Here is a 24,397-nt window from a genome sequence, read left to right on the forward strand (position 1 = left end):
CTACTATATATCTGTGTGCAAAGGGTGGTAAATTAGGTCCTAATTACATTAACAGGGATTCAGCCTCCCAGCTTAAATTTTACATGAGCACTCTGTAAAAATCCTGTACTTTCTTTATGAGCTGGTGATTACTGCTACTTCCTATGCAGTCACTAAACATTCTGTTTACAAATAAATTAAGAACCCTGAGCCAACTTTGGCAGGATAATAATCAGGCTTTTTTTCCTCTGCTCCCTATCCCTGCCCTAGTAAACCTTCACCACATAAGCATGGCAACAATCAAAAGCCCAGGCTTCATCTAATTACTCTATCACATAATTTCACAAATTGCCTTTTCACTGGGGAGCCAAGTGCGAAACACGTTCACAGTGGGATTTCAGGCAGCAGCTTTCATTTACTACTCATTTCTTGTTAAATTAAACACAAAAACACCAGTTGTGTGAAAGAAGTCAAAAAGAAAACTTGCAAATGAGCCAGACGAGCGGATCTTTATATTTATACCACTCTCACAAAATAGCTCATTGGCAAGCTGTATTTTTAATTGCAGCACTATATCCCTTAACCCTTTTAGAGACCTAATGCATTTTCAGAATTGCAAACAGCTCATACTATAAAAGCAGGAGCACAAAAACCAGAACCCTATCTACGCCCTGCAGACATATATCACTTAAACCATTGTCAGGAGTGCAACATTACGTCAGCCAGATGCACAAATCTTATTGGCCAATAACACAATGGTTTTGTTAACAGTCTAGGAAGATTACAAACCTCCTGCTCATAATATGTTGCACTAGTGCTAATAAATCTGAACATCTGTCATATGTTGTGGTGAGCAAATGCTATTATAGCCAAATTGTGGCCTACAAAACCAAACATTTCAACTACAATTTGCAAGTTGCAACTATAATAACAATTTGGACATATTTCAAGTCTCCAGAAAGTGTTTTAGAAGAAATAGATTATTAGATACATAACAGGAAAGTGGAATTTACATATATGCACTATCTTATTCTGCTCAATCATAGTTTTATATCTCTTTCTGACTCCCTTCTCTCTCTCACTCACATGCTTTCCCTATAAATTCAAATCTGCATGATACTGAGGAGCTATTGAGTCTTTAAGACAGAACCCTAAGCTCCTAACATGCCCCATCTCAATGATGATTATTATTTATTCCTACTATCTGAATAGGATAAGAATACAACTTACAAATAATGGAAAAGATATGAGCAAGTCTCATATTGCTTGGTACATAGCAGCTTGTCTTGTTTACCATATGATGATGTTTTTATAATCAGTGAAATTCAAAACCAAATACAGTCAGTATAGTCATTTTACAAGCAAAATTTTTCTTCCTAAATCTACAAAACTAGCAAGTCAGCTAATATTTTACACCAAAAGCCAGTGCTTTGCCAGTATTCTCTGCAAAGAAAAAAACATTGGCAGCAGCTGTCTGTATGTTCCTGTACCAGAAATTCTTTTCATGCAGACAGGTGGTGTAATTTAAAAGCCAATGTGGTGCTATTTTGATGTGAATAATGTAATTGTTAGCAAAATGCTAAGACTTCTATTTATGAAAACATAAATAAAATTATACATGACTCCTACAAATCCTAACATTCTCGTTACTGTCAGTTTTAACATGATCCTACCTCATAGCAGTGGCTTAACAGCACCAGGGTTTAACAAGCGCTGTTGAGTGGAGGAAACTACAAAAGATGCATTCTGCCTACCAACACCCACATATGCACTTACTATTATCTATGCATAAATATGCACAACTATATATCTATATATAAATATATAAATGTTCCCACTGCGTGCGCAGAGGTCACAGCCTTTCTCCGTAACCGCTGAACCGAATTGCATCAAATTAGGGCAAAGCGCACCTTGCCCATCAAGGAGGGATCTGGCATAAAAAAAATTCAAAAAAGCCACACCTTTCACACCTAAAATAATGATTAAACAGAAAAAGTGGCATGCAAATTATACATCACCAGCAGAAACTCGGAAGACTCCAGCAGCATCCAATAGAAAGGCAGATCATGCACTGTCACCAGCAAAAGCTCTGAAGGGCGGAGCCAAATAATGATGTCATCAACCAAGCAACTGAAACCACCAAGGCGGCCATTACCAGACAACCCACAGAGTCAGGCCAGAGCCAAGGAATGGAGATACAGGGCGGAGGCCTCGGCTTGTATTTAAATACTAGCCCAAGCAAAGGCCGACAGACTGGGCCTCGCCTCTACTTTAAAGCCTACAAACTAGGGCTCTGCTCTACTTTACAAGCTAGGCCTCGCCTCTACTTTGCGGCCCAAAGACTAGGCCTCAGCTCTAATTTACAGCTTACAGACTAGGCCTCGCCTCTACTTCACAGACTAGGCCTCACCTCTACTTTACAGCCTAAAGACTAGGCCTCGGCTCCACTTTACAGACTCTACAGCCCTTTAAATACTATCAAAAATGGAGCCCTGGGTGGGGGTGGGGAGAGGGGGCCCAAATAGGTCATGGGCTGACGTAGGGTGGGGGGAAGCCACAGGGTGGGGGAGGGGGAGGGGGAGGGGATACCTCATGGGTCGCTACAGGATGGGAGTAAACACAGGGATGAGACACAACCACGGGGGGATGGGGACACACATCGTCTAGGGGAAACAGACACATCCTCCCCCTTTCCTGGGAAACATTGACTCTGAGCATAGCTGTCAAGTTTTCCCTTTTCTCGTGAGGAAGCCTATTAAGCATAAGGGAATTTCCCTTTAAAAAAGGGAGAACTTGACAGCTATGACCCTGAGTCAGGCATAGCAATGCGTCATGGATGTCACAGGGTGGGGGCAGCCACAGGAATAACCCACAGCAACGTGTATGGGGTGCATATGTCTAATGGACAACTAAATTTAAACACAAGATTACACACATACTCCATATATCATTACTTGTAATTTAGAACAAACACATGAAGGCTCAACCCGGCCCCCAGTATCCAAAGGAGGTGTTTGTATGTCAAGATCAGAGAGTGCTGATTAAATGAATTAACCACACACGCTTTGGGACAGATTCGGCAGGCACCACCACTTTTGACTTTCAGGCACCTCTCGAATATTTCATGCTTACTGGCCTATCCAGTTATTTTAGATACATCTAGCATAGCTGTACTGCTCTTAATGATTACTTACTTACTTACTTACTTACTTACTTACTTACTTACTTACTTACTTAACTTATATCCCACTTTCCCTCTATGGAGCTCCAGGTGGCAAAAACAGTTCTCTTCTTCCCTATTATTATGTTTTTATCCTCATAACAATCCTGTGAGGTGGTTAGGCAAAGAGTGAGTAACTGGCCCAAGGTCACCCAGTAAGCTTGATAGCTGAGTGAGGATTTGAATCTTGATCTCTGAGGTTCTAGCCTTACACTTTAATCACTATATTTTAAAGATGTTTTTATATAGTCATACCTCAACCTCCGAACGCTTCGACTTCCAAAGGTTTCGACTTCCAAAGTCGATAACCCCTGGAAGTTCTTTCGCCCCGCACGCACATTCTGCGCATACGCAGAAGCGCAAAATTGTGCTTCGCGCATGCGCTGTAGCTGCGCTTTGAGAACTGAAAACCTCGACTTACAAAGACGGCCGCGGAACGGATCGTCTTCGTAAGTGGAGGTACCACTGTATAGCTGTACACACAATCCTCATATTTAAGAGAGGACAGTACAGAAATAAATAAATACAAATAAATAAATTCATTCTCAAAATGTTACAGGTAGATTCAAATGTAAGTAGTATCAGGTAGAATCAGTACCACATATCACTACTGCATGTAGATGTCATAGCTATTGAAATCATAGTCTGGTGGACTAACAGTATCACTAGTGCTCTGAGAAGTATGGCACTGAGGCAATCACATAGCATATGATCTGGTTGAATTGTATAGAAAGCAGATTCAAAATGCTACCAGAGCAGCATGGAATGGATCATTTTGGTGGCTGCTGCGATGCTGAGGTAATTATTCATGAATTGGCCTTCAGGCAAAACCTCACAAAGAAAGTGCTGACTTGCTCATGCTTGTATACCTTGAGCCCTATATTGTTTTATGCTCAACTTTATAAGGCGTAAACTATGAATGAGGCATGTGTCCTCTACCAAGACTTGTAGACTATGACTTCCATCATCCCTGATTGTTGTCCACCCTGACTGTGGCCAATGGAAGCTGTGTGCTGCAACTTCCAGAAAAACAATGTTGGTGATCCATTGTATATAAACTCTTGTTTTAGCAATGCCAATGCTTCTTGTGGACTTTCCTCAGATGTTAAAAACCACTATCTGCCCATGAGGCCTTGCTTCCTAAAAACTAGCTTCATCTTTGATCCTGGATGGCAGATAACATATGTGGAGGAGGAGGTTAGCTACAGTTTTGAATTAAACAGTAACACAAAATGTCCTGAAGCAGATCAAAGACTAAAACTTTTATGGCTTAAACATTCATAGACCACAACCCTTTCGTCGGATGCTGATGAACCATCCTGAATTAGTCTGGGTTACTGTATGTTGGGGAGTGTGGGTGAGGGGTTGGGGAGAATATGTAAAAAGTGAAGCCAGTAAAGGCAAGTTGTAATTTACAATACAGTTCTTCTTAGCACAGACATCCTCACATAATCACTGAGGGTTTTAGAGGTTAATGTCAGTCCCTTGAATTTATCCTGGTAACATATAGGCAGCCAGTGCAGATTCCATGGAACAGATGTAAGAAGATGACACACAGAGGGGTCAGTCAAATTTCTTATGGGATTTGACATCCATGGTAGCAAATGTGGTACCTTCAGGGCTACAATTCCCATCATCCCTGAACATTGACCATGCTGGCTGGGGCATAAAAGAAATTGTAGTCCAAAATAGCTAGAACCTGCGGGTCACGACACCTGTGCAAGTGGGCTTTACAAGGAAACCCCAAACAAGTATTGCTTGTAATCCTTAAATGCTATGGTGAATACAACTTTTTTGCTTTGCTGGCATATTATAATGCTGAATTGACACTTGTCTTATATTTTAACACTTGGGAACTGATCTCTGATTGCTTGCAGCAGTTCCAGTGACGGTTAACCCCAAGGTGCTCGTAGAAGGAGTTGCTATTGCGACTCACTAACTAAAATGCACAAAACTGATGACTGCTGAAGGCCCAAGGCTTAAAATTCATGTGACAATAAACCAATGGGTCATCCTACCAAATAAAATTGAACTAGCTGGTCACCATACCAAACAGCTTTGGAAGCAATAAGCTAGAGGACAGCACATTAGCCACCCCTGTTTGACATTTGCCTGGTTTACATGTCAGGATAAGCCACTGTATGCCTTAAACCACAGCTTAATCATTCATAGTTAAACCATGACTTAAGACAAACTGTGGCTGATTCTGATGAGTGAACCAGTTCAAAGTGGATAGTAAAAGTATCCACAAAATGTTGAGTACTGTATTATTTTTCTATAGCTGCACACTTTTAGCTTTTCATGTAACACATTCTTAAAAGTGTCAATTTTGTACTCATGAGGTAACTATTTGCACAGTGTGTGACATATATCAAGAAATCAAAACTCAAAAAGAAAAGAGAAACGAAAAGTAAAGAAAAGATTTTTTTCTGTTTCAGGAACAACAATTGTCAGAAGATAAAGCAGGAACACAATAAGGAATAATTATTAAGTCAATAAATTACACCTCATTGAATTTTATCAAAAACAATTCTTAATAAACTTCATACAAACCAAACTGACTCTGCAAATAGTCTGGCTTTTCAAGTAAGTTGGGAATTGGCACCTTAGAATTCACTGGAATTCAAATGAAAACAAATGGGGGAAGATACAATCTATGATATTTAATACACATTTAAAGTTTTTCTCACCCTACCCCAAGCAGTCTGTCTACTGAGAAAAGCACAGGTGAGAGATAAGCACTTTTTAAATAGAGTCACCACATCATCATCAACAGTGGGATGATTTCAGTGTTTGTTATAAACAGTTGTTTTCTAGGACTTTTTAATTGAGAAATTCAGTACAGTGGTACCTTGGTTTACAAACGTTTTGGATGTACAAACATTTTGGATTACAACCATGTCAAACCCAGAAGTGCATGTCCCTTTTTTTTGGATTACAGCCCATTTCTTTGGATTACAACCCTTTTTTGGGGGGGGAGGCCCCATTGGCGAAAGTGCGCCTTGGGTACAACCCGTTTTGGTTTACAATCGGACCTCCGGAACGGATTATGGTTGTAAACCAAGGTACCACTGTATCTGTTACATTAAGCATTTTCTTGCCTGGGTAGTGCAATGGCAAGGTAAAAAAAATCTTTCAGAAATAACTGGCTTATAGGCAAAGATTTGTGTATTTAAGAAGTCTGGTCTCTTGTGACTTAGGCCAACAAACTATTTTCAAGGGTCAGACTTCATTACTGCTGAGAGCTGTTAACAGGAAAGGCAAGAATTTTGCTCCTTCCATTGGATATGAGCAAAGTTCGTTTTGTGGCAGAAACAAAAACTGAGAGTAGATGTAACTGCCACTCATCTTTGGGGCTTCAGGTGTAGCATACAAGAGTGAAACAGCTGAAAAATTCATCAGCAGCATGGGGCATGATTCACAGTTGTGTGCACCACAACAAAGCTTCAGTGGCTCCCTGTAGTATTCCCAGACTAGTGCTCAAATTCTCCAAGTAAGACTGGTTTTTTGGGGGGGGGGGGGAGAATATCCTCAATGCAGGAAAGTTTTGTAGAATTTGGCTCCTTTCCCCCTACAGGTCATGCTAGTAACTGTGTATGTTTGCATGTCATTAACTTAAGATACATGTTTACTCACAAGTAAGACTCACTGAGTTCAATGGGGCTTATTTCCCAGTAAGTGTGTACAGAATTACATCCTCAGCTTCAAATCCAGAATTGATCCAAGGGTTAAGAACCTAGGAGGAGTCTGATGGACCAGCAGCCTGTTCTTACAGTGCTACTCTCCCCTCCTGCAGTTTCAAGGAGCTGGTATTCAGAAGCATTGCTGCCTCCGGCCATGGAGGCATAGTTCACCCATCATGGATAGTAGTCCTTAATAGCCTTATCCTCCATGAACCCTCTTTTGAAGCCACCCAAGTTGGTGCCCATCAATGCCACCTGTGTACTCTGCAAAGAAGTACTTTCTTTTATATCTCCTGAATATTTCAGTATTCAACTTCACTGGATGCCCATGAGTTTGAGTGTTATGAGAGAAGGTGAAAAACTTTTATTTATCCATTTTCTCCATGCCTTGCATAATTTTATAAACTTCTTAATCTTTTGCTCTCCTTTTCTCTAAACTAAAAGTGCCAAATTTAAAGAACTTCTTGTTGATGTTGATGTTTTCAGCAATGTACTCCTCATTGCATTTCTCCAGCGTGTTCCCTTTCGTCTGAGGAATAGAATATTCGGTTCCAACCAAGTATCACTGACACACTTGCTATGAGAGCCACCAGGATCAAGACGACAAAATATTTTTATAATTTAAGTGGTTCAGTATTGCAGCTGGGTGCATCATGCTTTTGAAACAGGCTGAACAATGCTTGAAAAGTATTCCAGTGTACATAAAGAGTTAAGCTGCTATGTGAGGTTTTGTGTATAATCAGTCTCTTCATTAAGCTCTCATGTAAACTCTTTAGAATGTTATTTTAAATGTTTAAATCTACATAGGATTGCCGGATGAAATTTCCTTGGAGAAATTCTTGGTCCGCTCAGTTTCTTTTCAATAGTGCCAATTTCCTTTCAGAAAAGTGTTTGAAGTCTTAAAATCTATGCCTTGATACTATTAAAAAATGTTTCTTGTAGTCTAGTAACACAATTTTATTCAACCGTATTAGTTAACACTCTCAGAATTATACCTTTTTTGTCGTGGTTGACAGATTATATAAATGTGCTATAAAATATCTAATAAAATTCATTTGTATAAACCCCACAATTAGATATTGGATTCTGGTGTTTCAGATTACGATGAATCTGCAAGATGTAGCATTTCTACAAGAAAATGCTTTGATTCAACTGTAGGCTAGACTACTGTGATGCACTAAACATGGAGCTGCCTTTGAAGACTGTTTGGATTATTCCATTAGTGTAAAATGCAGCTGCCAGTTAATTATGGAGCTGAGGAGCCATGAAGCATATTTCATCCATGTTAAGGCAGCTGCATTAGTCCCTAATTCATTTTAAGGCACAAATAGTTACAGGCCTCCATGTGCTCAGAACTCCTCAGAGGGCACAGTGCTCCAAATCCATTATTTCCTGAAATCAGACTGGCAGAGACAAGGAGGAAGGAAGGGCTTCTCACTAGCTATTCTCCCTTCTCGGAGAATCATGTAAAAGTATAACGGCTGCTGTTTTAAGCCAAACATTATCAGGTTGGTTAATTTATTTTCCCACAGCTGTGTTTGTGTGTTTAAATGAGGGGGGAAATTGATGTATTTTTCACTGAACTTTATTATTGGTGCGATTTGTTGTGGCAGCATTTGATTTAAAGATGTGACTTGGCTAGTCATATATACAGGGCATACAAGGGGAAAATAAATAAACTGATAGCAGATTACTCTCTGTTTTAACTATTTCTATCAGTTTGTATTGTAATCTATGGCATTGTTATTTCTATCATTTGCTTGCTTTGTAGGCTGCTCTGGACAATTTTCTTAATTTAAAGGCAGTATAGAAACATTTAAAATAAATAAATGCTATCTTCAAAGCATTACGAAGAGGAGAAACAAGTCATTTTTCCTCTAGCCTTTTGCAAGATATCTAATGAGGAGTACTGAACATTTAAAAAAAAATAAGAACAAAAACTACTGACATTGGTGGAGCCGTTCATTTATAAAATTGTCAAGAAAAGAGGGTAACCACACAAAAGTAAGAACCAAAGAAAAGGATAAATAATTAATTTTGCTGCCATTAATCTGTCCTGATACATACAACATTTGACGCAACAATCTAGCGTTCCCAGTACACTAGATTTCAGCTTGTAAAAACAACAACAAGAAGCTCCTATACATTTTTCCTACTACATAAGACACACATGATCACGGATGGCCTTCTATTATTTCATTGCTTCGACAGGCCTAAAGCTGGATCTGAATAGTTTTATCCTGTCTTCCTGCATTACAACATGATACAGCATGCCAAATCCAGCCCTGACATTATGATACTTAAGAGGAACTCACCAAAATCCCCACTTGCTATAGCATTCAATTCTGACTGTTGAAGAGTGCTTGAATTTACAGGAATTTACTAGGCCCCCTTTCTACTTTATAATCCACCATCTTCTCTCACTTTTCTCCAAGGTGCTGAAAAAGAGGAGCCAAAGAGAAGATTGCCTTATTTTACCTCCTGAAAATTCAAGCACTGCCGACCAAGGGACATCTCACACTCTGTCAGTTAAATCTCTTATTGTAAGCTATCAACAACATTGCTTGGACAGGAAAAGGAATCTTTCATACTTATTCACTTACTTACTTACTTACTTACTTACTTGTTTGTTTGTTTAAATTGCATGGGGATTTATTTAGACTCCCCCCCCCTCTTTCAATTGCAGAACCGTCGGTGCAAAAGGGGTTGAGATCCAGCAGAGGTTCTCAGGGCCGGCTCTAGGGGTAGGCTGGGTGGCACGGGGCGCCAGGGCGCCGGGTTGGCAGGGGGGCGCTGCGTGGCGAAACCGTGTGGAAACCACCAGCCGCAGGAAGAAACGGGGCGGGGTGGGGGCGCTGGAGTGACCTGCTTAAGACGGCCCTGGAGGTTCTTGCTGGACAGAGAGGGAGACTTTTTTTACCAATTCCCCATTGCTTCTCCAGCCTTTGGCTCCATACTTCTATTTATACCTCCCATGGTCATCCAGAGGGTGCCACAAATTTCAGGAGGAGTAGGGGGAGGGGGGATTGATTAAACAACCACACACAAAAATCACCTTCCCCCTCTTCTTCCAGCAGGTGTATCACAATAGTAAAACGCCACTCACAGGAGGTAAGGATTCAATTTATGAGGGTTTACTTGGGGCAATTTAACATACGAGACCAGAGTCGGATTGGTTTTCTTATACTGTACAGCAATATCCTCCCACAAATGGCATCACCTGAAGGAGGCCATCATGCAACAAGCCCCACAACCACCAACCTCCTGGCAAGCTTAACATTTATGGCATGACTAAGAGCTGCTAAATAAGGAGAACAGGACCCTCCAGTTCTACTCATAATCACATGTGAAAATTACAGTGACATTGGTATTATCTTCACAATGGCAAATGAGACACTCAGATGTTTAGAACATTTAACTAATAAAGAAAATGAAGTTGAAAGTTTGTGAGCACATCAGTGCATGCTTTTCGGACTGGCTTCCACTTATGAAAACTGCAATGCTGAAAATAGCATAAGGAATTAGCAAAATTATCACAGCATCATTATACAGTGGTACCCTGCAAGACGAATGCCTTGTGCAACGAAAAACTCGCAGGACGAAAGTGTTTTGTGTTGCGCAACGCATTAATTAAATGGGTAGACTGGGTAAACCGGGTAAATGGTAAACCACGCTTCACAAGACGAAATTTTTGCTATACAAAGCAACTCGCAGAACAAATTCATTTCATCTTGCAAGGTACCACTGTACAAATATGAACGATAAACCCTTATCTCTTGCATGTTTACCTGAAAGTGAACAATTTGTGGGTTGTTGGTTTTTTAAAAAAAAAAAATCTCACCCTCAATCACTGTGGACCAAAGTCACCAATTTATTTTAGAACAGTATATTGTTTCTTAATTTATTTTCTTCATTTCAGCCATTAATAATTAGTATGATAGACACAGCAATTACTGTCGGTGTCATTTAATTCCATGCCACTGATAGGTATTGATATTATAATTACAAGTAAGTTTTTTTATAGTTGAAAGTAGCCTGTTGAGATAATAATCCAATTTGAAGCATTACTAGCCAGAATACTGAGTTTTTGAGATGAATGTAGTAATTCCTTGCACTTCCATACTGTTTTCATTTGCAAATAACTATGCAATGTAAATAAAGCTGAGAATTATTTTCTTTTCACTCGGAAAAGGACATTAGGGGTACATCCTACAAAGAATCTCACACAGAAACTTCTTTTAATTTTGCACCTCTCATCCTAATTTTCTAAACAATCTTTAAGATTAGAAAATAAACAGAGAGCTGTATAAATACAATGTGTGCCAGTGGGGTATGTTTTTAACCATTCCACCCGGAGACTGCTGTTAACATACTGACATTTGTATCCTTCATTAGAAAGGCCTAACTCAAGCTCATAGTCCTCCTGACCATGAGAAAATGGGTCTGCAAGAATATATATATATATATATATATATATATATATATATATATATATGTACACACACACACACACACACACACCAGTTCATAACTCAATGCTTTTAGCCTCATGCTCTAAAACAAAGAGTGCATTTCTAATCACTCTTACTCTGAATTAAGCCCTGGGGCACTCAATTGATTTACTTTTGAGGAAATACACAAATGATTTGACTGTAGCCTAGCAAAACTAGCTTTTAGTCACTCCAGTTGACTAAAAGACCCCAGCTACCAAGCTACCAAGGGTAGGCTTGTCACCCTTCTCGCCAGAGAGGAATTATTTACAGAAAATTGAGCATAAAAGTAAGTAACAAAAATATATTAAACTTGTCACTGATGCAGTAGGTGATAGTCTACAACAGCTTATCTGATAATTAACAACCCCAGTTTGCCATATGCACAGAGGTTATTCCAACTGTACCCATTTTTTATTTCTAATTTATCACCCCACCCTTCCCCCCCAAGGGATCCCAGGGCAGTTCACAACAATAAAACTACATAGAAACAATTTAAATTTAAAAGAGCACTATAATATATTACACACTGCAGTTAAAACATGTGATTAAGTTAATTATATTAGCTACCAACCTCTACCCCCATCCTTTGAAATTGGCCTTTACTGTCAGAAGGCTGCACACCATCCAACTCTGAGGGTTGATCTTCCTTCCCTCAACTGCAAATGTGTGCCGAGGCCAGAATTTTGAAAATTAAGGGCTGATTCACATAACCGGGCAAATCCAAAGTGGTCTGAATGAATCTGTGGACTTGCTAGCTTCAGCAAACACCCCTCATAACTCAACCAACATTACAAATGTCAATACAAGCCTTTCAAAAGTGGGTTGACAGTGGTGGAATAAATATGTAAAAGAAAAGAATGATGATTGGTGTACTCATCATAAAGGATCATATAAGACTACTCTCATACAATAGTGTACTTTTCTTGTCTAGCCTCTACAGTGTAAATTTCAGTGGGAGATCATTATTTTTTGTCAGTTCGTACTCTCACTAACCATACCAGCATACTTGGTGTGTGTGTGTGTGTGTGTGTGTGTGTTTGTGCGCTGAATTTACGGGGAAGTAGCTTGAGAAAGGAAAGGCCATAAATGTAGTGCCTACAATTAAGTTGGTTCAGTCGTAGAAGTTACAGCTCAGTCTTAATCATTTGTCAAAGTGATGTTTAACCCTCCACAGACTACGACCCTTTTCTTCAAGCATAGCACCTTGGTATGCCAAGGTCTTAATTTAAGGTCTATTTTCTATTCCAGTAACTATATTGGCAGCAGTGGCGTGTATGGTCATCTCACACAAAAGGCAAGGGATATCCTAGCAAAGCTTGTGGGCTCCAGCTTTATAACACCCAGGAGAGGAAATATCCTTTTACCTGTCAATTAGCTTTGACAAATCCACGTCTTTATGGACTGAGCTACATCTGTTATGACCTTTGAGGAGCTCAGTTCCTTTCTGTTCCTAGATTGTGTCCAGTGGGCGTGAAGGTTACTGGACCCAGTATCCCAAAAGCTCTGCAACAGTAACCTAGACTCTGGTAGCTCAAATTATTCTTGCTGCTACATATCCCTGGGTCCCATTGTATTGCATCAGTTCTGGACTGGGAAATGGGAGACCCAGCTTCAGATTTCCAATTTAGCCATTTATTTAGTAGCATATATGGTAGCTTTGGGGAAATTGCTATTTTTCAGTCTTATAAGGTTGCCAAAAGAACAAATTAATAACACTAAATGGTTGTCTTGAAAGGATAAATATTATAGATGACTTGGCACTGTGGGTTAAATCACAGAGTCTAGGGCTTGCTGATCAGAAGGTCGGCGGTTCGAATCCCTGCAACGGGGTGAGCTCCTGTTGCTCGGTCCCAGCTCCTGCCCACCTAGCAGTTCGAAAGCATGTCAAAGTGCAAGTAGATAAATAGGGACCGCTCCGGCGGGAAGGAAAACGGCGTTTCTATGTGCTGGCCACATGACCCGGAAGCTGTCTTTGGACAAACGCCGGCTCCCTCAGCCTATAGAGCGAGATGAGCGCCGCAACCCCAGAGTCGGACACGACTGGACCTGATGGTCAGGGGCCCCTTTACCTTTACCTTTAGGTAGCCATGTTGCTCTGACGTACTCGAAACAAAATAAAAAAATTCCTTCCAGCAGCACCTTAGAGACCAACTAAGTTTGTCACAGGTATGAGCTTTCGTGTGCATGCACACATGCACACGAAAGCTCATACCCATGACAAACTTAGTTGGTCTCTAAGGTGCTGCTGGAAGAAATTTTTTTAATGCAGTCAGTTATTACATTTTAATTGCAAACTGACTAAACAAAGGGTTGAAATCTGTATCATACAAACTTGCAGAATTATCTGACAGCAACTCGTTGGTTTTTGTTTGTGTTGACTTTGGTTTATCTGTCCATTTGATGCTAATCAGCGACTGCTGCTATTGAGATTATTATTTAGATCTAAAGGGAAATGAAAATTCTGCCAGTCTGAGAAGAATTTTAAAAGTGGCAGGAATAGGAGATTACACTGCTGTCTCTTCTTCACACCTGTAAGCACCATCTGTGTTGTGCTGTACATAATAATAAGGCTACAGTCAACCAGCTATAAATTGTGGTACATTTCTGCATGTTTTACCAAGCTTCCACTGTCTGCTGTGGCAGAATGAACTAATCCAAAAAGTGAAAAAGTAATAATGTATTTTACAAAGGGCCAGTTCACACTGTACTCCAGCAAATAGCTTACACATGTGGCAGAGTAGAGGCACAAAGCTTGACTTATAACCTCAAGAGCAGGTCACACCATGCAAATACCCACCCACTTTTTTTATGCAGTGGGAAGATTACATAGCCGTGGCCTATTTACATACAGTTTTGTATATGCCGTATATGCAGCCGCAGGATTGTAGTGAATGTACAGTACAGGACGACACAAGTCAATTCTGAATTGTCTGATTTGTCCACTTCAGTCATACGTCTACACATATGATAGACAGTATAGGCATTCTGAAATCTTGTTTTCCAGAATAACATACTTGACTTCAACACTATGGTTGTTCCACCAGATGAAAAAAAATACATTTTACAGTTTTTGGTCAGTCCATATAAAGTGGCCTGTGTTTATCTGGTTTGCAAAAATGCAGTTTATTCAAATAATTCTTCCCCAATGCAGATGGGGTGGCATAACTTTTGTCATAGGTTAGACTAGATTATAAATGCAAAGGACTAGATTCAGATGAAGCTACTCACACTTTAGTACCAGTCAATGGGACTTAATTCTGTAACAACTAACTCGGCCCACGGATTTCAATGGAACTAAAGCAACCTGCCTTAGTCTGCATGCAACCTAATTCCAAAATCCATTTGACTAGCTGATTGCCAAGCAAGGTTTTTGACATTTCCACTCAGCAGAACCCACAATAATAGCTGCATGGTAAGCTCTTCTGGGTGTGGTAAAGGAAGCTGGGTTGGGGATGAGGGTGCTGGTCAAAGGGGGGACAGACAAAAAAAAGCTTACTAAATATACGAAAACCTTGACCATGCAGAAGCTCTCTGGTGACAAAATGAAGGCACACATATAGGCTGTGCTGAGGGATGGGAGAATGTCGAATGGATTGGGGGAAATAGATACACTTCCATTAACCATCAGACCTCTCCACTCAGAATAAAAAAATAATAATACTAATAAATTTTTATTTATGCCCCGCCCTCCCCAGCCAGGGCCAGGCTCAGGGTGGCTAACACCGAATATAAATTATAATAAAACGAAATGCTTTGCTTCACAGAAATGCTACCTGATGCTTCAAAGCAATGTTTATGAAGTCTTGATCCCTAATATACTATTTATTAATATTTTTATAGAAAACATTCCAAACTCGTAGAATGATATTCATAAGGCTGACTGTGCATGACTGAACACTACAGTGACAGTGGCTTTGGCCATGGAGCATGTTTGCTTAAGGAGAAGATCCTCCCAATAGAATCCTTAAGAAGAAAACACTACTGGTGCAAGGCAGACATTCACTCTCCCTGTGCCCTAGGTAATTATTATCAGAACTCCAGAAGTCCTTTTCAAATGTTCCTCTCCACGTACTCAGACAGTGAATGAAGGGCAGGGAAGTAAAGGGCACCGATCCTGCCTCCCCATCCGGTGCTGGTGCTGACATGGGCTTCCACCCTGACCTCGGCTAGTTGAATGCAATGCAAGAACTGTACAAATGGCTGAGAACCATGCTCATGTCAGGATTCCCAGTCCTGAGGACAGGTCCTGTGTGTGAATTGATACATATGCAGGGAGCATTCTTCCCTTCTGTCCAACTTAGAATGATTTGGCACAAGTTGGCAGATGCATGGAACTGGAAGCAGGTCTAGCCAGCATTATCATGCTCCCTCTTGACACACTAACTGAACACATGGAAGGGGAGCATAAGAAGAAGGCTATGGTTGCCACTACAATTATTAGAACCAGAGACAAATTACTGTTCTATTTGTGTTTATATATCCAGGGAGAAAGCAAATGCCATCAAGGGCCACTCCGTTAAAACTAACGGTATTTGGCTGCATAGATGAGCCTAGAAACAACTACAGATAGGCCAAATTTTATGTCTCTATTAAACCAGAAGCTGTTATGAAAAGTAATAGAAACCACCATAGAAAGAAACAGAACTGGCCTCAAATTTTGTTAATGGTTGCAATATGATCACTTTGTTTTCAAACAGGCCAACAACAAAAATAACTATTTAAACATCCTCTTTCTAGCAAACTTTTAAAAAGGCAGAGTCTCAAGACCACAAAGTTCACAGCAATTTTGAACATGTGCTCCCATGACAGGTAATAAGTCTCTCTCTCTCTTTTTTCTTTCTTACTTTTTCTTTCTACCAAATTTACAAAATTTTCCACTCACGTTTCACTTCACATATGTGATCTAGAGTTCACTTACTGTTAGATGCTGGAACAGCCATGCCCTCATGATATTTGTGGCTACTTTGGGAAAGATGCCACGCTTTTTATGTCGCTTTTTGTCCTTATCTGGATCATCATCATCACCTGTGCTGGGAGAAGCTACACTGTTGTCCAAGCCGTCACCTGTAAATATATAGTGAATCAAATTTTTGACTTTTTGCTAACTTGCAGTATGTTGACTAAAGTCTGATTTGGGGGCAGGTATTTTACTATTAACCATACATATTAAAATATTAACATGAGCTCTATGTCATACTGTATTTCATGGGTGGAAATAATTATGTCAATTCAGTTCTGGTTAAAACATAGAAGAGCACCAGCCATTTGTCTCTTTAACTAGAAAATTAGGTTAAGCTTATGTTTTCCTCCCTGGAAGGATACAAATATGAAAAGCAATGAAGAAAATTACACTCCAACAGAACTATTTAAGCCACCTTGAGTTCCAGGGAGAAAAAGGTGAGATATAAATGCAGTGAGTAAAAACAGAAAAAAGAAAAGAAAACTTGATTTGTGAGCAAACCAAGAACTGAATTCATAGTGTGCACCCCCAGCCAAAACAAGGACAGCCTTATGTCAATATTACCATGTAAACTATATTCCAATCAGTGCAAATTCATTCACATATTCTAGATGCCTCCAAAAACCATTTGACTATTCAACCTTTGGCCTTGAAGGCATGCATGTTTTTGACCTTTGCAAGTACAAGTCCTTTTCAGCAGTTCCACATCAAACCCCGAAAAAGACCTTCCTGGGTCAGACCAAGGATCCATCTAGTCAACATCCTTTTCTCACAGTGGCCAACCAAATGCTTATGTGAAGCCTTGCAAGCAGGACATGAGTGCATCAATCAGCACTAGTCCTATGTTTTCATTCTTCCATGCCTATGATACCCTCCGCCTTACATTAAGTATTCTGAGGGACAGTAGGGTCGCATGAAGCTGCTTTATACCAAATCAAACTACTCTCTGGCAGCAGCTTGGCGGGATTTCAGACAAGGCTCTTTTCCAGAACTGATACCGGAATTTATTACATGCAAAGCATGCTCTCCGTGGCTCAGATGTGACCCCTACCAGCAAATTATGCACCACACATAAGATGTGTCATTTTTATGCACAGTCATCTATTTATTTTCAGATCAGTATTGGTCAATATATAGAATATGGTGGCTCCCCGAGGGTTGTTGCTTGGGGATCGTTTTTCAGCCCCATGAAGCCTTCAATGTGGGGTTCCAATTTTATCCCCTATGCTATTTAACTTCTACATGAAACCACTGACTGGGATTATTTGGAGCACGTTGTCAGCAATATGCTGGCGACACACAGCTCTACTTCTCCTTTAACATCTGCAGGTGAGGCAGCGAATGTGCTGGGTCCATGTCTTGCCTCAGTAATGGATTGAATGGACTGAATGAGATCCAATAATCTGAAATTCAATCCAGATAAGACCGAAGCACTGTTAGTGGGTGGTTCCCTAAACCAGATGGGTGGGAGATTGCCTGCTCTTGATGGGGTTACACTTCCTCTGAAGGAGCGGGTACATAGCTTGGGGGTACTCCTGGATCCTCTGCTGTGGTGGCCTCGGTGGTGAGGTGTACCTTCCATCAGCTTTGGCTGGTGGCCCAGCTGTGCCCCTATCTGGATAAGGATAGCCTAACTTCTGTTGTCTATGCTCTGGTAACCCATTATACATAGGGCTGCCTCTGAAGATGGCTTGGAAGCGTCAGCTGGTGCAGAATTCGGCAGCTGGGTTGCTCACTGGGACAAGACAGTTTGAGCATATAACACCAATAGTGGCCCGACTGCAGTGCCTGCTAGTTAGCTTCTGGGCCCAATCCAAAGTGCTGGTTTTGACCTATAAAGCCTTAAACAGCTCAGGACAATACCCCAAGGACCGCCTCTCTCCATATAAACCGTCCCAGACCCTGCATTCAGCATCTGTGCCTCCTCCATGTGAGGTCCAGAGGGTGGCAACATGAGAACAGGTCTTTTATTTGTAGTGGCTCCCTGTTTGTGGAATGCTATCCCCAGGGAGGATCGCCTGGCACCTTCATTATATATATTTTAGGCACCAGTTGAAAACATTCCTCTTCAATCAGGCCTTTAGTTGATTAATATTCTACAGCTTTTTTAATGTGTTTGTGTGAGGGTGTGTGTGTTATTATTTGTTGTTTTAGTTTGGGCTATTTGCTCGTGTTTTTACCTGTGAACCACCCTAAGATCTTGTGATGAAGGGCAGTATATAAATTTAATTAATATGAGTAATGATATAGTCCACTCTTGGTACTGAACACTGTAAAGGTGAGAATCAGCATAATAACAATTCTTATTTTTATTATTTATTAAATTTGTATACCGCCATTCATCAGTAGATCTCAGAGTAGTTCACAGCATAAAAATATAATGCAAAAACACAAAATACATTATATATATATAAAAACACTAACCCCCATTATCACCCACTCTCTCCCACAGACAGGCCTGGTTGAAAAGGAGCTTTTTCACCTGGTGCCTAAAGGTATATAATGAAGGTACCAGACAAACTTCCCTGGGGAGTGATTCCGCAAACAGGGAGCCACTGAAGAAAAGGCCCAGACCTCTCGTGGAGGAAGCATATGAAGTGTCTGGGAAGGTTCACATGGAGAGAGGTGGTTTTTGAGGTATTGTAACCCTGAATCATTTGAGGCTTTATAGGTCAAAACCAACACTTTGAATCGGGCACAGAAACTACCGGTAACTGGCAGTCAGTGAAGCTGTATCAGAACCAGTGTACTATAATATGCTCCGAAAGGATCATTTTTTGATGTACAGCCATCAAGAGCATGGTTGTTTGACCATACTGAACCTGCTAATTTCTTTTTGATTCAAGTAAGGGTTTTTAACAATATGTCAAATTACCAAGTTTCTCCATATGTGAATGTAAATTAGTGCAAACTGTTTTTGTTTGTGGTGTAATCATTGCATGCTATTCATATTGGCACAAACACTACAGAAAAGGACAGCAACTGAAACCTAAAAAGCAGTTTGCAGATCAAGTTTGTGTAATGATTGGTTCTGGCCATTCATCTTTTTCACATGAATAGAATGTCGTATTGGAGCGTCCACTGTCCATATTTTTATGAGCACATAATGTTTTGATGTAATTGGGGAATCTCCATCTCTGTGCTCAAGGCAAAAATGATTTAAGTAAATATTGGAAACATTCTCTTTTTTTAAAAAGAGGCTCTTTAATCCTTTTTAAAAGCAGCGGTCTACAACACAAGCAACAGAAAAATTAAAGCATTTCTTAAAGAATATGTGTGACTGCCTTTATGGAGAGTTCCATATTTAATTAAAGGCTCGACTCAAACATTCATATTTCTAAAAACAGAGCCGTTGTAGAAAGAGTTGAGATGTCTTAGGCTGATAAAGTCTTTGAAAGCCTTTTATTCAGAGAAGCAATTCACCATATAAAATAATGATTCATAAAATAAACATGAGCAAACAACTCAACAGCATTTAACATTTCCATGGACTAATCCACTTTCCCTAGTTTGGAGAGGCAAGCACGGGGTGGGGGGTGGGGCGTAGGGGAGAAATATATTAGACAGTCATTGATTAAAAGTAAAGGGCTTCTAACCTAATGACATTGTCTTTCACCAAAGCTTTCCTGCCTATTCTTCTTTTAAATAAATACATTCTATCCATTTCTGCCCCCCTCCTGCAGATTATTTTAGCAAGTGCCTGGGCTAGGAGAGAATTCATTGATAATTTATGGAAATATCTACTATAATCCAAGGGAGATGACTTTTTTCCAGCTTTGTGCATCAATAGATAATCAAGGCCTTAAAGCAGCCTTAGCTCCCCATTACCTCGGGCAAAAGAATTCCTGAAAGCATGCCTTCAGGGCACCTGAATTATATACTCCATTAGGAGGGGGAAAGCTCTCTGCATTCCATGTATAACACTCCCCAGAACCTTTCCTGTTTATTTCTGCTATATGAAAGCAGAAACATTAGGAACAGAATCTCTCCCCCCTCCTTTTTTTTTAAAGTGAAGACTTATGTAGATACAATGGAGAAACCTTTCAAGCAAGAGCCAGATCACCTCCTTTCAATCACAGGCAGTGACCTATCCCAAATAAAAGGTTTCTGTTACATCATTAGCTCAAGCCAAAAACAGCCTTGGCTTAATGCACAGTTTGTTCTTCCTACTGTTTTTAGGCAAATACAGCTACTTTACTCCCATCTGGGAGGGAAATTACACTGCTGGGCTGTAATCTAAGACAAGGTTTTCATTGGAAGCAAATGCTTTCAATCCCATGTAAATACTTATGCGTGTTCAGAGAAGCTTAAAACAATAAACTCTAGTCCTGCCTGACAGAAGATAAGGGGAGGATAAGAGAAAGAGCAAATTAATGAAATAGAGTTCTTTAGAAGAAATTACTTTCATTTTTAATACATCGTTTAACCATTTCCACTTTAAAAAAACAACAACAACAACCTGAAACTTGATTCCTTGTCAAAGAAAAAAATCTCAGCTGAAAGTCTAAATAGCATTTCCATTCACTCTGCAATTTGATACAGTCACCTCTGTAGGGTCTCTTGAGAATGCTTTTTCCTCTCCTGCTAACCCCTCCCTACATTTTTTTTATAAAAAAAGATCACTAAACAAAACTTGAAGAACCATTGACCAGCCACATGGTAGCAGCTAAGAACCACATTTGTGAAATGTCAGCAGTGCCTTCATTCTTGAAGTTGACTTCTCCTGCCGCCAATGAAGGCAAGCTGAAAAGGTGGAAATAATCATAAAAATGATGCTAGTCCATAAACAAGCTTACAGCCTCATTAGTATAGCAGTAGGCTCCACTGGGTGATTTATGCTCGTTTTGCTGATGCCATGAGGAAATGCCATAGGGCAACTTTAGCCAACTGCTAATGGTTTCTGACAGCTTCTTAGCAACTAGTGCAAGCAACGCTGTGGCGTTTGCTAGTGACAGAAACTGAAAATGTCATATTATCTGTCCATGTGTCACGAAGTCCGTGTGGCAATTAACTAGTAGGCCAGTGACTGAGGGGCCAGAGACTCTTAAAAATGGCCCTTGGCTATTCAAGGGCATTGCTTGAATTTGCGTTGCACATATGCAACATTCTAATGCAGAAATCTGGCTCTCAGTACCATTTCTGTCATGGTCACTGATGAGGCGGAGAATCAACACAATACCTTTCTCCCCCTAGAAAGACACTCTCCTTTACTTTCTTCTTTAGATACTGCACAACGTTATCAGAGTAATATAAAAACAAATATGTCTTGATACAATTGTTTGCAAAATACCTGAACCTCTGTTTTTGAACACGGAAGGGTGGGTATGGGGGAGTGCTAGCTGTTTTTCTGCTCTTTCACAAATTAGTCTAAAAGGATTTGAGATCACTGAAGCAGACTCATTGCCTGTCAAATTGCTAGGAGCATAGGACTCTGCACAGCAACTAGACACTATTTAAAAAAAATAAAACACACACACACCACAAACCTTCTAACAAGCAAAATGAGAGTCTTGGCTCCACATTCCAGTTTCTGAGCTATCAAAACCACGCATATATGTCAAACTGTCAAACCTTTCAGTGTGGCCATTTGTCCTTTCAAATAATATTTAAGAATTATTTCTACAATGTTTTACAGGTCGTGGTCTAGTCAAAGATATTTGTTCACCCATAGAAGATTTCTTGTGAATCCTGGTCAATCCCCATAGAGCACTGCAGGTGACCTGTGGCAACTCTCAAGATTGTCAGCCAGCTCAGATTTCAAACATGCTCACCTCAAACATCCCAGTTGCCTATTTAAGCACACCCAGGCATTTAGGCTGTGCTATCTTGTTCCTTTCAAGGAAGGATAAAGCAGCATTTATCGTATTCAGGTCATTCAATGAGTCAGGCTGGCCATGTCAGCAGGGGTTCCTCTCATTCAGGTCAAATCTACACCCCTTCTCTTCCTACAACTTCCCCTCTGCCTCCCCCTGATCACCCCTTTTCTAACCCTCAGCCCTCCCCTCAAAATTACATGCACAGCATCGGTAAAAGACTGAAAAGTTCACTAGAATTCTACTCCTCCACAGAAGCACATTTTATGTTTATCAGTCATGTTAATTTGTTAACAACATGGTTGCGAGAGTAACTGCACCCTTGTCCTGAAATAGTTAACACAAAGGCAATTTTCACAGATACATAGCTGCCAAGTTATCCCTTTTTTTAAGGGAAATTCCCTTATGCTGAATAGGCTTCCTCGCGAGAAAAGGGAAAACTTGGCAGCTATGCACAGATGACATTTTAAAATAGGTTTTTGCACTTCCCATGCCTGAAATACACACTTTTGTATAGGTTCCGTATTCTTATCAAACAATGTTAAAAATAATTGCATGAATGACTGATCTCACAGACCTCTCCAGTTTTACCAGCAACTGCATTCAGAAAGCTAGCATATAAAGGAAGTAACCCTACACACAAGGAAGCCTACCATCAGCACGCAAAGAAAAAGTAACTCAAGGTAAGAGAAACCACATAGCATTGTCCACATAGTATAATACATCCACAGACAAATGAATAGGACCAAATCCAGGGTATTTATGCAATCCACTCTATGTGAGACTGGAGGTGGTGAAGTATGAGAGGGTGAGGATGCTGGCTCCATTAAGGCACTGCACAGCAAGCAATGTTCTAACAGAAGAGGAATGTTCCAAAGGCACGTACGTCCCCCTACCAATTGTGCATTGCTTAGGAAGGATAAGCCAACATAAAAATTGGGGCCCATGAGGAAACACATGTATACATCTCCTTTAAAAAAAACCTTCACTTTCCCAGTGCTACATTCAAGCCACAAACATCCTCTCATGGAGATAGCTGCCACCAATTTGTTCCCTGCTAAAACACATGCATGCTAGTCAACACTGGGGTTTCCCCCACCCCCAAAGGCTGCAACCAGACTTGCTCCCATTTGAAAGATGTGCTGTTCAAGTGGATTATGTGAGATAAATTAGATTAAAGTTGCTGGAGAAAATTCAGCTTTACCACAGGCCTGAAAATGACAAAGCACTGGAATTTGCAGAGCCAAGGACCACAAGGCACCGAAGGCCACATTCCAGGCTTCAGCTTGTAATGATCCATTTTTAGATAAGAATCTCTACCCACCACTTTAAGCAGTTTGTGGAGAGTATGTGGGGGGAACGGACCAAAAACAGCATTAGCAAAATACCTACAGAAACTTTTAAAATGCACCCTGGACTGCAATGCTCCATTGTCATGAGAGCTTGCCAAAGCCCTTTAAGCTCACTTCCCCCCTCCTCCCCCTCTTCTTCTCCCAATTTTTCACACTAAAGGTCATTTTAGCCCCTTAGAAGAAGACATTTCGGTAGCACATTCTTTGCTCAAGAATCTAATACAATAAAAGTATCTGCTCTGGCCAGAGACTATTGGATTTTAGATTAGAGTGTTGTGCTCAGTTCCAGTGAAACAATAAAAACCACATACAGCTTCAGTTTATGGTCCTTTAAGGTAATGTTTGCCCCCCCCCATTTATTTCTTTTCTATTCAATAAACAGAGAGGGTTTTTAAATGTACGGCTACGTTTCCTCCATGGCATGCTTTTTTAAATAAAAAAGAAATAAATTTGATGTTTTCTACTAAGTAGACAACCTTTTTGACTCAAAAGTTTTGATTATTCAGGGGCACATTTTAAAAAGGCATATAGACCACTTAAGTACAGACAGGTCAATGCAGGTTTGGCATTTAATTAACATTTGCACCTTTAAATTATCTGCCCTTGAGCCCAGCTCTATGTGTCTCTTCTCTCCTCCTTCTTTGCATACTAAAAAAGCCTCAGATTCTTTCTGGCAACCATTCTTGATTCTAGAGGCTGGTTTCACTCACTGTAAACTAATGATTACATGATCTGAGTAAGTTCATGAGAAACTAATTGCAGAAATTTATATCTAGGAAAAAAGCTGAGGGCTGACATCTAATATTGTACATATACATTTGTTGTCCATATTAGAATGTAGACAGCAGGTTTCATTTTGCGTTCACTCTGTTCATTATTCAACAATTCTATAAACTG

General features: G+C 40.2%; 1 protein-coding gene across 1 annotated transcript in view; it reads right to left on the minus strand.

Annotated features, from left to right (window-relative positions):
• Window positions 1–24,397, minus strand: part of MEIS1 (Meis homeobox 1) — a 150,764-nt gene that overhangs the window by 59,032 nt on the left and 67,335 nt on the right. The window contains 1 exon segment of the mRNA XM_035110276.2: window positions 16,294–16,439. Coding sequence (XP_034966167.2) covers window positions 16,294–16,439 — 146 coding nt within the window.

The sequence above is a fragment of the Zootoca vivipara genome, chromosome 3, assembly GCF_963506605.1.
Source record: "Zootoca vivipara chromosome 3, rZooViv1.1, whole genome shotgun sequence".
Classification (NCBI taxonomy): domain Eukaryota; kingdom Metazoa; phylum Chordata; class Lepidosauria; order Squamata; family Lacertidae; genus Zootoca; species Zootoca vivipara.